We start from the raw sequence: 12,189 nt of genomic DNA, 5'->3' as shown, positions 1-12,189 counted from the left end.
CAGACAGACGTGTTGACATGGGACAGTAGGCTAGATGGAAATGCACCGGTTACAGGACAGTCTCCTCCAAACAGGACTCCTTGGGAGCCTGCAGGGATGAGCAGGGCCAGTGGAATAGGGAGACAATGTGTGCCTCAGGTGCTGCGTGGAGGGCGTAGGAACCGGTCCCCGACACCCCTCACCTTGTTTGCTGGCTTTCAGCCATTGGAGCTAGAAGCATCTGCCCAACACTCAACATCACACTCAAAGTCCTCCTGCCCAACCCTCACCTCCAGCAGCGGGCTTCTGGCATGTCTCTTGAGAGGGCGAAAGATGTCTCCAAGGAGTACTGATGGCACTGAGATGAAGGCTTCCCAGGCTAGAGAAGGAGCTGTACTTGTGAGTTTAGGGATAAATAGACAGCTTAGGGCAGACATGAGGCAAAAGGTTAGAGGGGGAAAGGCAGAAACACAATGAGAGACTGAGAATGAAGAGAGACCAGGATCTAGAAGGGCACTGGGTGAGGCTCACCAATCCCATCATTCCCGGCTCCCCATCCCTCTCTGCCTTCAGCTCCCACCCTTCGTCCCTCTCCCTCCCTCCCTCTCTCCCGCCCAACTGGGCCATTGTCAAGGACTCCAGAGGGGCTGTGTCCAGGGCATGCTGGTCCCCCCGGGGATTCTGGGAATTTCTCCATTCAGCACTTCCTATGGGAACGCTGGGCGGAGGGGCACTGGAAAGTGGCCTTCAGAGCTCTGGGTCCTTGCCCTGCCCTGGAGGCTGAGGAGGGTTCGCTTACAGTAGCAGAAGGGAAGGGTTATTTTTAACTCCATTGACATGGGCTCTGTCCAAATATGTGACTGAAGAGCCCAGAGTGGGGCTGAAGCCTCCCAGAGGATAAAGTCAGGGCTCCACCCGGTCCTGAGACCTGTGACTACCTGGGGTTTGCCCGGAGGGCCCCTCCTCAGGGCTAAGACCTCTGGTTTACTGGAAAGTGGAAGAGGAGTCTGTTCCCTGGAGCGGAGTCCCAGTTAGGGGTGAGCGGCAATCTTTCCAGCTGCCTGAGTTCCCACTGGAGTCCCCACCCCGAGGCTGGGCGAGCCAGCAGTTATCAGAGTGCATCTGACTGTGCCTACTCTTGCAGATGAAGATGGAGCCGAGTTGGACCTGAATTTGACCCGGTCCCATTCTGGAGGCGAGCCGGAGAGCCTATCCCGAGGGAGAAGGAGCCTAGGTAAGCCAGCGAGTGAGGATGGGTCCCCCGCAAAGGCGGGGCTCAGGGAAGGAGGACAGGGCTGCTCAAGGCTGGGAGGGCTAGCCCGTTTGTCCCACACTTGGGATCAAGTTGACCTAAGAGAAAATAACATCCTTAAATACCTTATATTGGGTTGGGTCATCATGCCCTACCCCCAACACACACTGATTCCTAAATATAATGCTTTTAAACTTATTTTTTGTTACTCCAGCCCTAGAAATAGATATTATTAACTCCATTTTATAGAGTCGGAAACTGGAGCCCAGAGAGAATTAAGAAGTGGGTGTGGTTACACAGCTAACAAGCGTTAGGGCTGGGACCCTAACAGCTCCCCTTGGTTGAACCCAGTGCCCTCCTGGCTGCATGTCTTTGCTGTGAGTAAGGACTGTGGTCTGGGACAGCAAGTATGGAACAAAGCCTGGACCTGCTTCCTGCTCTATTGCAGAGTCCAAAGGACAATGTAGAACATTAGGTCCCATGGAAGCCTTCCCGGGAAAGCAAGTGCCCACCCCAAGCCCCTCCCCCTCTCTTCCCACCTGCATTCTCCCAAATACTATACATAGTGCCTGGGAGAGATATCCAGTAAGAGCTGGTGGCTTGAATTCTTCTCCTTGCTCTGTGAATTTGGGCAGCTAATTTATACTGCTCATAAAAATTAGGGGATATTTTATCACTTCATATTCATTTTAAAATATCCCCTAATTTCTGTGAGCAGTGTAGTTCTCGGAGCCTCAGTTTCTCTATATGTGAATAAAGACAAGTCCTAGCATTGACTATATGCTTTCTGTGAGCCAGGGTGTCACTCACATCGCTCCTTAGGTCTGCAAGTGTTATGTAGGCACCATTATTATCCCATTTAATATATGAGGAAACCGTAGCTTCGAAAGAAGCAATAACGTCAGAATAGATTACAGTGTAAAGTGGCAAAGCAAAGTGGTTACAAGATAATTCTGGACAAGTAAGGGTCATGTGTCAGGCAAACCCATAAGGGTGTGAAATCAGAGTGGAATGAGTGAGGGCTGGCAGAAGGATTCTGACATTTACAACACGCCAGCACCCTCTGATAATCTCACTTGATCTTGACAATGGGTCTTGGGTGTAGATCATCCCCATTTGCACATGGGGCAACTGAGGCTTAGAACACATCAGTAACTTGCCCAAATCCCATGGCAGATAACGGCCAGGACTCAAAACCTCCCCTGAAATGGAAGGAAGAGGGAATTGGCTGGTCATTTAGGGGGAAAGCGGTCTCCCAGAGGTGCTCCACTGTGCTTGTCTGCCAGATGGGGGCTCTAGGCAGACCCTCCCTTCTGACGGAGGTCCCCTCTCCCTTCAGATTCCCCAACGACGACGGTCGCAGAGCCAGCCATGATTGCCGAGTGCAAGATACGCACAGAGGTGTTCAAAATCTCCCGGAGCCTCATAGACCGCACCAATGCCAACTACCTGGTGTGGCCGCCCTGCGTGGAGGTGCAGCGCTGCTCCGGCTGCTGCAACAATCACAAAGTGCAGTGCCGCCCCACGCAGGTGCAGCTGCGACACGTCCAGGTGAGCAGCCCCCTGCTGCTGGCAGCGGCTCCCTGCTGGCCTTGTGACTCCCTGAGCAGGCTTGCAGTGGGTCAAAAGGCATTCCTGGCAGGCTGCTGGACTCTGTCCAGAGAGGGCACTGGCAGGAAACTCTCCGGACATTTGTGTCGAGGCTGCCCAAGCTTCTGTGACCAAAAGCCACAGGCAGACAGACCCCAATGCCAGCTGGGTGTAGGACGTTGAGTAAAGGGTGCTGTCTCATCCTTCACAGGAACAAAATCCCAAAATGTGAAGAGACAGGTCTGCAAACAGATTGAACACTCAGAATGTTCTGGGCAGCTGCTCAGACTCCCCCAAAGCTCTCCCTGTTCTGGCCGGTCAGTTTTCTGTATTTTGCAGAAAGAAAGGCTCCCCTGTGTCTGTGACACCTGCTCACCCCCCCTTTGACAAGCTGTGTCTTTAACAAGGAGAGTGCAGAGACCCTCCAGGCCACAGACACTGCAAAAGGTGGGGCAGCCCCTAGCACAGAGTCAGAATACTGAATCCTGCCTCTTTCTGGAAATATTGGGTCTAGGCTCTGACTCAAGGGAAATTTTAGAGTCGAAACGTCCTGGTGGGCTCCCAACCTCAAGGCGAGCAGAGCAGTGTCAGAGAGGCCTCAGCTGTCTTCTGATTCCTGTGGGAAGGTCTCTGCAGCCCTCAGCCAGCCTCACCCGAACACCAGCTCAGGCTGGGCGGGGCTGCTGGGTGGTGGACACACTGAGGGCTCAGCAGCAAGAGCCCTCCTGCTGAATACTCTACTGGCTTTACTATGCCCTGCTCCCCTTCCTCGTGCCCACCTTCTATCCCAGGCCTGGGCCCCGTGCCCCGTGCCCAAGACTATGAGTGTGTCACTCTTTACCACACCGCCCACTATCATGGTATCTCCTGTCCCCAATGCTTCCAGCTCTATAGATGGACACCTGACAGCTGACCTCCCCCTTCCCGCCTCCCTCCTGGATAAAGCCTCCCCCACTTCCTTCCAGACAACCATCTCCCCGCCTCTGCCAGAGCCCCTGACCTTGGCTGGCGCTCCAGGAATGAGGACACTACAGGCCCCATGCTGTACCCGGAAATGCCATTCTCCCTCTCTGGGAGCACCAAGGGGGGCTGTGGCTAAGCTGGAGGCCAGGTTAGGAGGGCTTGTTTTGATGGAAAAGCTATGAGAAGGGCAGAGGGCAAGGTCCTGCTATTGTTTGGGCCACAGTGTCTGCCCTGCTGCTTGTAGCTCTCCAGGCTTTCGAGGAAAGATCTCCGCAGGGGATTCTGGGGTGGGAAGAACAGGCAGGTGGCTCCCTCAGCCCCTTCCCACGTGGTCTTACCAAGGCACTTGGGTTGTTCTGTCCTCCAGGTGAGAAAGATTGAGATCGTGCGGAAGAAGCCTACCTTTAAGAAGGCCACAGTGACGCTGGAGGACCACCTGGCATGCAGGTGTGAGACAGTGGTTGCTGCACGACCCGTGACCCGAAAGCCAGGAAGTTCCCAGGAGCAGCGAGGTAACTGTCAGCCTAGGATCTGCCTCTCATTGCTCAGCCTGGCAGCCTCCTTCTCCCATGGCAGCTGCCGGTGGGGGGAACTGGATCAGGCATGCCCTGTCCTAGTGAAGTTTACCTAAAGCTTTCCATCTCACTGAGAACAATCCAGATTCCTCTCCTGCCTGGGAGGCCCTATGTGAAGACACAGCCCCCAATTAGCCCTCTGGCCTTGCTGCCAACCAATCCCCTTCACTTTTTTTTTTTTGTATTTTTCTGAAGCTAGAAATGGGGAGAGACAGTCAGACAGACTCCCGCATGCGCCCGACCGGGATCCACCCGGCACGCCCACCAGGGGGCGACGCTCTGCCCACCAGGGGGCGATGCTCTGCCCCTCCGGGGCATCTCTCTGTTGCGACCAGAGCCACTCTAGTACCTGGGGCAGAGGCCAAGGAGCCATCCCCAGCGCCCCGGCCATCTTTGCTCCAATGGAGCCTCGGCTGCGGGAGGGGAAGAGAGAGACAGAGAGGAAGGAGAGGGGGAGGAGTGGAGAAGCAGATGGGCGCTTCTCCTGTGTGCCCTGGCTGGGAATCGAACCCGGGACTTCTGTACGCCAGGTCGACGCTCTACCACTGAGCCAACTGGCCAGGGCCAATCCCCTTCACTTTTGCCACCCCAGCCAACCTGGCCTTTTTGAGTGGGCAAATACATTTCTGTCTCAGGGCCTTTGTATGTGCCAGTCTGTCTGAAACTCACTTCTCTCAGCTCTTCACAAACTTACTTATTCTCTTCATTTGGGTCTCAGCTCAAAAGTCACCTCCTCCTAGAGGTCTGCCCTGACTACCCTGTGCAAAGTAACCCATTCCAGACTTGATACCACAACCCCCTACTTTGTTAAATGAGTGCATGAAATGGGGAGGAACCAGAGCCTGGACAAAAGAAAGCCCCGTACACATCATCTTCAGATATTTGACACCTTGTCCTGGGGAAGAAAAACAAACTAATTCATGTGGCCTTGGTGGGGTGGGTGACGTAGAGGGTTAGAATCAGTGGGGCAAAGCCACCAGACAGAGATTTTAACTCCATATACTATTCAGACGTCTGAGATGGAATTGTTTTCCTTGTGATGTAGTGAGTTTCCTGTCACTGGAGGTGTATAAGTGAAGGCCAGGCAACCATACAGCAGGGATATGAGAGACAGGGTTTAAGCATCAGATGGACAAGTGGAATCAGAGTTTCATGGGTATAGTTTAGCTTAAAGAGTTGAAAGGGACAAAAAAATAAAAAAAGACCTGGTTCAATAGCCTTCTCCACCTTTTACAGAGGGAGTACCAGAGGCCCAGAGAAGCTGAGGTCACACAGCTAGTCCTGGGTCTTGTAATGTCTAGTGCTGGGTTCTTTCCAGCTGCCTTTTCTCCCTCAAAAGTTTGCAGTAAGGATCAAATAAAAATCATTAAGTAATGTGATTAGATGAACATAAAAAAATCACCCACGTTATTGTTTGATTTTCAGTAACTTTCTATTTAGGGGACATAACAATCCCACTATTACTTATTATTAACAAGCCTCTTGGCCCTGGCCTGTTGGCTCGGTGGTAGAGCGTCCACCCAGCATGTGGAAGTCCTAAGTTTGATTCTTGGTCAGGGAACACAGGCGAAGCGATCACCTGCTTCTTTACCCTCCCCCCTCCCTCCCCCCTTTCTCTTTCACTCTCTCTTCTCCTCCTGCAGCCATGGCTCTAATGGCTTGAGCAAGTTGGCCCTGGGCACTGAAGATGGCCACATGGCCTTACCTCAGGCACTAAAATAGCTCTGTTGCTGAGCAACAAAATAAGCCCCAGATGGGCAGAACATTGCCCCATAGAGGGCTTGCTGGGTGGATCCCAGTAGGGGCACATGTGGGAATCTGTCTCTGCCTCCCCTCCTCTCTCTGAATAAAAACAAATAAACAAACAAAGCCTCCTGAAGGCAGGGCCAGCTCTTATCCTTTTCATCCTGTTCCCAGAGCTGAGCTGAGGCCCCGCTGCACTGGGAAGGCTGATCATTTGACAGCTTCAAACTGACATAAATTATTTATAGAGTTAGCACAGGTAATGACTTTTTTTATCTAGGAAAAATTATATTCTTCTTTGGGTTTAGAATGGGGTTTTTTTTTACATGCATTTGTTTCTCATGATTTTCCCAACCAGTTTCTTGGGAGCCGTTTTGGACCAGTTAGTATGTAATTGGTCTTGCCATTTCTGTTTTAACATTTTGGCCCTGTGGGGTGGTACTTCTGGCAGCTGTCCATGGGCTGGGCTAAGGCTTGTTGGTGTGGCCCATGTGATGCGGTGGTCAGTGTCAGACCTCTGGGCTCAAATCTCTGCTCTATCCCTTGTGAGCTGTGTGACAACATTGAACTGACTCAGGCTTTGCCAGCCCAGCGTCCTGCTGGTGGCCTGGTCTCTGGATTGGAAACTAGGCCCTTCAGTGGTTCTCCTGGTGCAAAGGACTGGAGTCCCTGAATCACAGAGATGGGGTAACTGCCACATGGGAGTTTGTATCCTCAAGGCAGGAGGTCAGGGAGAACTTGGAAGTCTCCAGGAAGGGGGTGGTCTTGAGCTGGGCAGAGAAAACTTTCACTGCTGGGGTGTCCCCTGTGCCCAGGAGGAAGAGGTGTGAGTGCTAACCTTGACTGAGGCTCATAGGCACCATGATTTATAGCAGTGGGGTTGATGTGTGGACTCTAGAGACAGATGCCTGGGTGAAATCCCAATCTCTCTGCCTCAGTTTCCTTATCTGTTGAATGTGGATGCTTGTACCCTCTGTGAGAACAAATGAACTTAGAGCATTGCCAGGTGAATGGTTAGTGCTAGCTAATAGTTTCTGGCTATTCCCATGTATTATTTCCTAACCCTAGGAGGCCAGCGCTGCTGGCATCTCAGTTTTAAAGAAGTGGAAATTGAGCCACAGAGAGTTTACATGACTTGCCCCAAAGCAGAGAAAAGATTTGAACCCAGGTTGTCTGCCCCGTGCCCAGGTGGCCTGCCCCCTGCCCCACTGTGCTGCTTCTCCAAGTGGTAAGGGCCAAGCAGATAACAGGTGCAACTGACAGGCCCAGCTCCATGGTGGGAGGTCTGGTTCTGGCCTGAAGCCCAGTGGCTCCCCATCACATGACTGCAAAAGGCTAAAAGTTTGGTGCAAGGAGACCTTAATAGGGGGTCAAGCAGAGGAAACGAGAGAAAAGTTAATATGAGCAGCTGCTGTTCTCTGATCACAGCTTAGTCTGAACTTTGTGGCAGGGACAGTAGCCACTTCCTTCTCTCTGATCTGTGGACTGACAGGGCTCAGTTGGGCGGTTCTGCTGGTCAGTCATCTGGAGGCTTCATTGGGACAGCTGGGCCTCTGTCCCTCTCCCTGTCATCCGTGCCCTCCACAACAGGGTAACTTCTTATGTGGCAGCACAGGACTCCCCAAAGTGCATAGGTAGGAGCTGCCAGACTTATGCCTGGAACTGACACAGCATCACTCTGCCTCCTTTTATTGGTAAACAGATCCAAGTTCAGGCCAGGTTCAAGGGGCCTGGAAATAAAGGGTATGTCTGTGGGGTAATGACCAAGAACTTGAATCTATAATCCCCTCCCCTCTGTGTTTGCCAGCCTACTGTCATTAAGTCCTTCTACCAATCCTCTGCAGCCCTATCACCCCCTATTTCACATATGGGTAAACTGAGGCACAGAGTGGTTCAGTAATTGTTCCCAAGGCACTTGCAGCTGGTGAGCAGTAGAGTTGGGATTTGATCTTAGGAGGTCTGGCTCCTTCTCTCAGCCCAGAGGCTCTGAGGAGGTCTGTGGCAGGCCTTAGTAGAGAGGGATAGACCCCCCTCCCACCCCTGACAGTGGTCTTCAGCCTGCTGACAAGATGTTTCTTCTTCTCAAACAGCCAAGATGCCCCAAACTCGGGTGGCCATTCGAACGGTGCGAGTCCGCAGGCCCCCCAAGGGGAAGCACAGGAAGTTCAAGCACACGCATGACAAGATGGCACTGAAGGAGACCCTCAGAGCCTAGGGACATCTTCAGGAGAGTGCGGGCAGGTAAGGGCCAGGCAGGGAAACTGAGGCCCAAGAACCCTGTATTTCCTTCTCTCTGGGCTGTGGCTTAGACTGCAGAAGGGGCTGAGGGAGAGGCATTTTCCCATACAAAACGCAGGCCCTAAGCGTTGATCCCCTTTGCCCAGGTATCGACTGAGTTTTTCCATAGGGCAGGTGGGTGGGGGCTTTGGAGACGCCAGCTGTGTCCCAGCATGCCTTTAGAGAATGGGCCACCTAAACCTCAGCTGCCTAGCCCCAAGTGCTGCTGGAGCTCAGGGACAACTGGCTGACCCCAGCTCCCTGCCCCTAACAAGGGGGGCATGTGAGCATGTCGTGGATCTCCTATGTTGTCTCTGAGCTCCTGTGTCCCTCTGCTTGGCTTACAGGGTTATTTAATATGGTATTTGCTGTATCGCCCCCATGGGGTCCTTGGAGTGATAATATTGTTTCCCTCGTCCGTCTGTCTCGATGCCTGATTCGGACGGCCAATGGTGCTTCCCCCACCCCTCCACACGTCCACATCTGTCCACCCCTCTGCCAGCGGGTCTCCCCTCAGCAGCCTCCAGCGTCTTGTGTGGACACTTGAGAAGGAAATGAAGGACCTGGACTCCATCGAGGCGACCCTGAGAATCTGGGATAAGAATGCAAGAGAGACTGATGGGGGAAGAGGTTCCCTTCCCCCATGCCTGGCCAGGCCACCCCTGAGCGCTGTGGACTGGCTTGATCAACCCTGCCTGTGGCCCTGAAGACCTCTCAGCACCGCCTGCCTGGTCTCTGGACCCCCAGCCAGCTCTGAATGGAACACCCCAAGGCAGGCCAGAGTGCCTCATACTCCTGTGATGACACCAGGTGGGGGATCACAGACTGGAGAAGACCCCCTCCCACAGTGCCCAGGCCCAGTCACCTGTCCCTGGTCACCTCTGCTCGCAGTGGCTTTCTTTCATTTTATACATATGAAATCTTTGAAGATGTGGACTCCTCCGGACAGGTGTGGCCCCAGTGCCAGGCAGCCAAGTGCCCTCTCAGATGGGTTAGAGATGAAGTTTGCTCTGGAGGTGGGCATAGATGGTGACCTGGGTATCCACTGTCTCCTCCCACTCCCCTTCCACTTCCCCCTGTTTCACCTCTCTACCTCCACCCTGCATCTTCCTCTTGTCCTGGCCCTTCTGTCCGCTCCACCAAGGAGAGCACACCTGACTGAGGCTCCTAATGACCCCAGTGACTGCTCCCTGGGGCAGAAGACCAGGGGCCAGGGCAACAGGGGGCCTGCCCACCATATCCCAGCCCAGCGAGACTGCTATGTTAGGTGGTGCAGGGGGTGCACTGCACAAGGGCACCGCACGCAGGGGTCACTGTTCACGTCATAGACCTGACCAATTTGTATATTTATTATGACAATTTTCTGGCAAGTGGAGGTAAAATATCTTGAGGCAAGGGATCCTTTTCCTTATTGACACAAAGGCTCTGTGTGGATTGGCTGTGTCCCAGACCCAGCTCATGGCTTGGAGTGGTCAGATTGGAGCGAGCTCATGGTGGGGGACAGGGAGGTTACACGTTGTCCATTTGGCCTCCATTTCCCCAAGTCCTCAGTTCAAGCAGTCCCTCCTCCAGGCAGGTGTGAAAAACCCAAGAGAAATTCTCCACGGGAGGGGACAGCCCTTGTGCCCTCTTGCTCATTCTCCCATCTTAGATCCCTTTGGGGTCCACCTCTGGGGCTACTTCCAGGCAAACAGCTCCTGAGCTGGGAGTGGGGAGAATGGGAAAAGATCCCCAGGGCCCCCTCTGGGTGGGCTTTGAGCTCCCACCTCCCTCCCCACCTCCCACTGCACTTTCCCCCTCCCCCTCTCCAAAATCTGCTTCCTTCAGTTTGTAAAGTTGGTGATTATATTTTTGGGGGCTTTCCTTTTATTTTTTAAATGTAAAATTTATTTATATTCCGTATTTAAAGTTGTAAAAAAAAAATAACCACAAAACCAAACCAAATGAATCAGCTGGAGGTCTGTCTGTTGGCATCTTGTGTGGCAAGTACCCTTTCTGCATTGGCAGAACTTGCTGACAGCTTGCTGAGTGTTCCTCTCGCTCTGGGAGGCTCAGTGCACGCTCAGGCACACACACACTCACACATGCATATGTACACACGTGGGCCTACTGCTCTGAGGGAAGCCTCCATCTGAGGGTGGGCAGGAGCCACACAGCCCACTCGGTAGGTCTTGGTTCTGCAGCAGCAGCTCCTGACACTCGGCCCCAGGTCCCAGCCCTCTGCATCTCACTGGCAGTGACCAGAGATGGCTTTCTCCAGCCTGAGGGTCTCCATAAGGGAAGCAGATCCTCAGCATCACAGACCTGGACTGGCTGCTGGGAGGGGTCCTCAATGTGGGGAAGGCTAGAGGAGGTCCCCGAGGGCCTCTGGGCTTTAGGAGGAGCACAGCTGAAAGGCGGGTCTGAAGTCTGATCTTGGCTCAGTCTTAACCAGTTATGTGGCCTTGGGCAATTCTTTGACTCCTCTCTGGCCAGAACCTCATCTGAAACACAAGAAGATGGCCAGGAGGCCGGTGACCTCTAAAATCTAGCTGTGGGGTTCTGTGCTTTCCCTTGCCTGTGCAGACTTAGGGACCATCCCATAAAAAAGATTTTAAACATGTTCTGGGTCCCATCTGCAGACCCACTGGGGCTGATGGGTAAACCCAGGAGATGGAGAATCTGACTCATCATAAGGATGATCTAAAATGGAAATCATTTTGCTTCCCAAAGTAGTGAGCCCTCTGTCACAGGAAGTGTGGAAGTAAAAGTTTGGTGACAACTTGGCTGAGTTTAAACTGAATAACATTTGAGTTCCCCATAAATGAGAGATTGGCTGATTGATAGATTGATTGATTGATTCATTCATTCATTCACCTTCTTGAGCTCCTAGCACATGTCTGTCTCAACTGGGAGCTTTTATAACATTGTGGTTTATATTCACCCTAAGATTCATAACCCTGTGCTTGAGGAAGTAGAGTCCACCTGTGGGGTGCTGGGCGATGCATGCAGAGGGGTTTACCTTCCTCTGTCTTCCCAACCCTGTGTGTAGAACCCTCCCCTCTCCACCAGACACTGGTGTCCTGGGTCCCCAAGGTACCAGAGAAGGCTCTGGCTGGGAAGAGGCGAGGACATCTTCACTAGGATGTGGAAATTAGTGGGCAGTTAGAAGGCTCAGTATACCTACGAGAGCAGTACTGTAGCCCTCTTTGGACACTTAGCATTTGCCGTCTCCATAAAATAACAAAATAATAAGTGTTTACTGCCTATAAAGTAAAACATCTATCAATTCTTAATATTCGCAAGATTGTTTTCAGGACACGAGCAGCAAAGTGATGGCAAATAGGCTTAGAATAGGATCACACAGCTCCTCAATGGCCAGATCCCAACAGCATTCTCCTCTGCCAACACCATATCTGATGTGTTTCAACTCTGTTTAAGGGTCAGACCAGGAGCCCCAGAACCCCTACACCTGTACATAGCCTGGGTTATAGTCCTGATTCAGCTGCCTAGTTACTGTGTGATACTGGGAACATTGCTGTTCCTTCTACATCTCAGCTTCTGGGCCTGACTGGCCCCTGCCCTTCCTTCAGGCCTCCGCGCAAGTGTCAATCCACCAAGGAAGCCTGCCTGTCCAATCTTTCCAAAAGCACAGACCTTGGCCCAGAGACCCCTTCACTCCCCTGCTTTATTTATCTCCATAGTACTTGTTCTCATTGGGTTCACCCCACGTGCGCATCTTTCCTTGTCTCCCCATGGAAGCTCTGCATAGAGTTATTTTGTTCACAGCTCTGTCCTCAGAGCCTAGAAGAGTGCGTGGCACATAGTAAG

At 52.6% G+C, this 12,189-nt stretch overlaps 1 protein-coding gene across 1 annotated transcript in view; it reads left to right on the top strand.

Moving 5' to 3' along the window:
• The window catches only part of PDGFB (platelet derived growth factor subunit B), a 21,827-nt gene extending 9,638 nt beyond the window's left edge, over nt 1-12,189 (top strand). Inside the window, exons 3-7 of the mRNA XM_066358442.1 lie at nt 1,124-1,213; nt 2,571-2,782; nt 4,152-4,296; nt 8,193-8,343; nt 8,727-12,189. Coding sequence (XP_066214539.1) covers nt 1,124-1,213; nt 2,571-2,782; nt 4,152-4,296; nt 8,193-8,317 — 572 coding nt within the window. The 3' untranslated portion in view covers nt 8,318-8,343; nt 8,727-12,189. The remainder of the gene's footprint in view (nt 1-1,123; nt 1,214-2,570; nt 2,783-4,151; nt 4,297-8,192; nt 8,344-8,726) is intronic.

The sequence above is a fragment of the Saccopteryx leptura genome, chromosome 1, assembly GCF_036850995.1.
Source record: "Saccopteryx leptura isolate mSacLep1 chromosome 1, mSacLep1_pri_phased_curated, whole genome shotgun sequence".
NCBI lineage: Eukaryota > Metazoa > Chordata > Mammalia > Chiroptera > Emballonuridae > Saccopteryx > Saccopteryx leptura.
The sequence above is the reverse complement of the archived record's forward strand: the minus strand, read 5'-3'. Positions and strand labels throughout refer to the sequence as shown.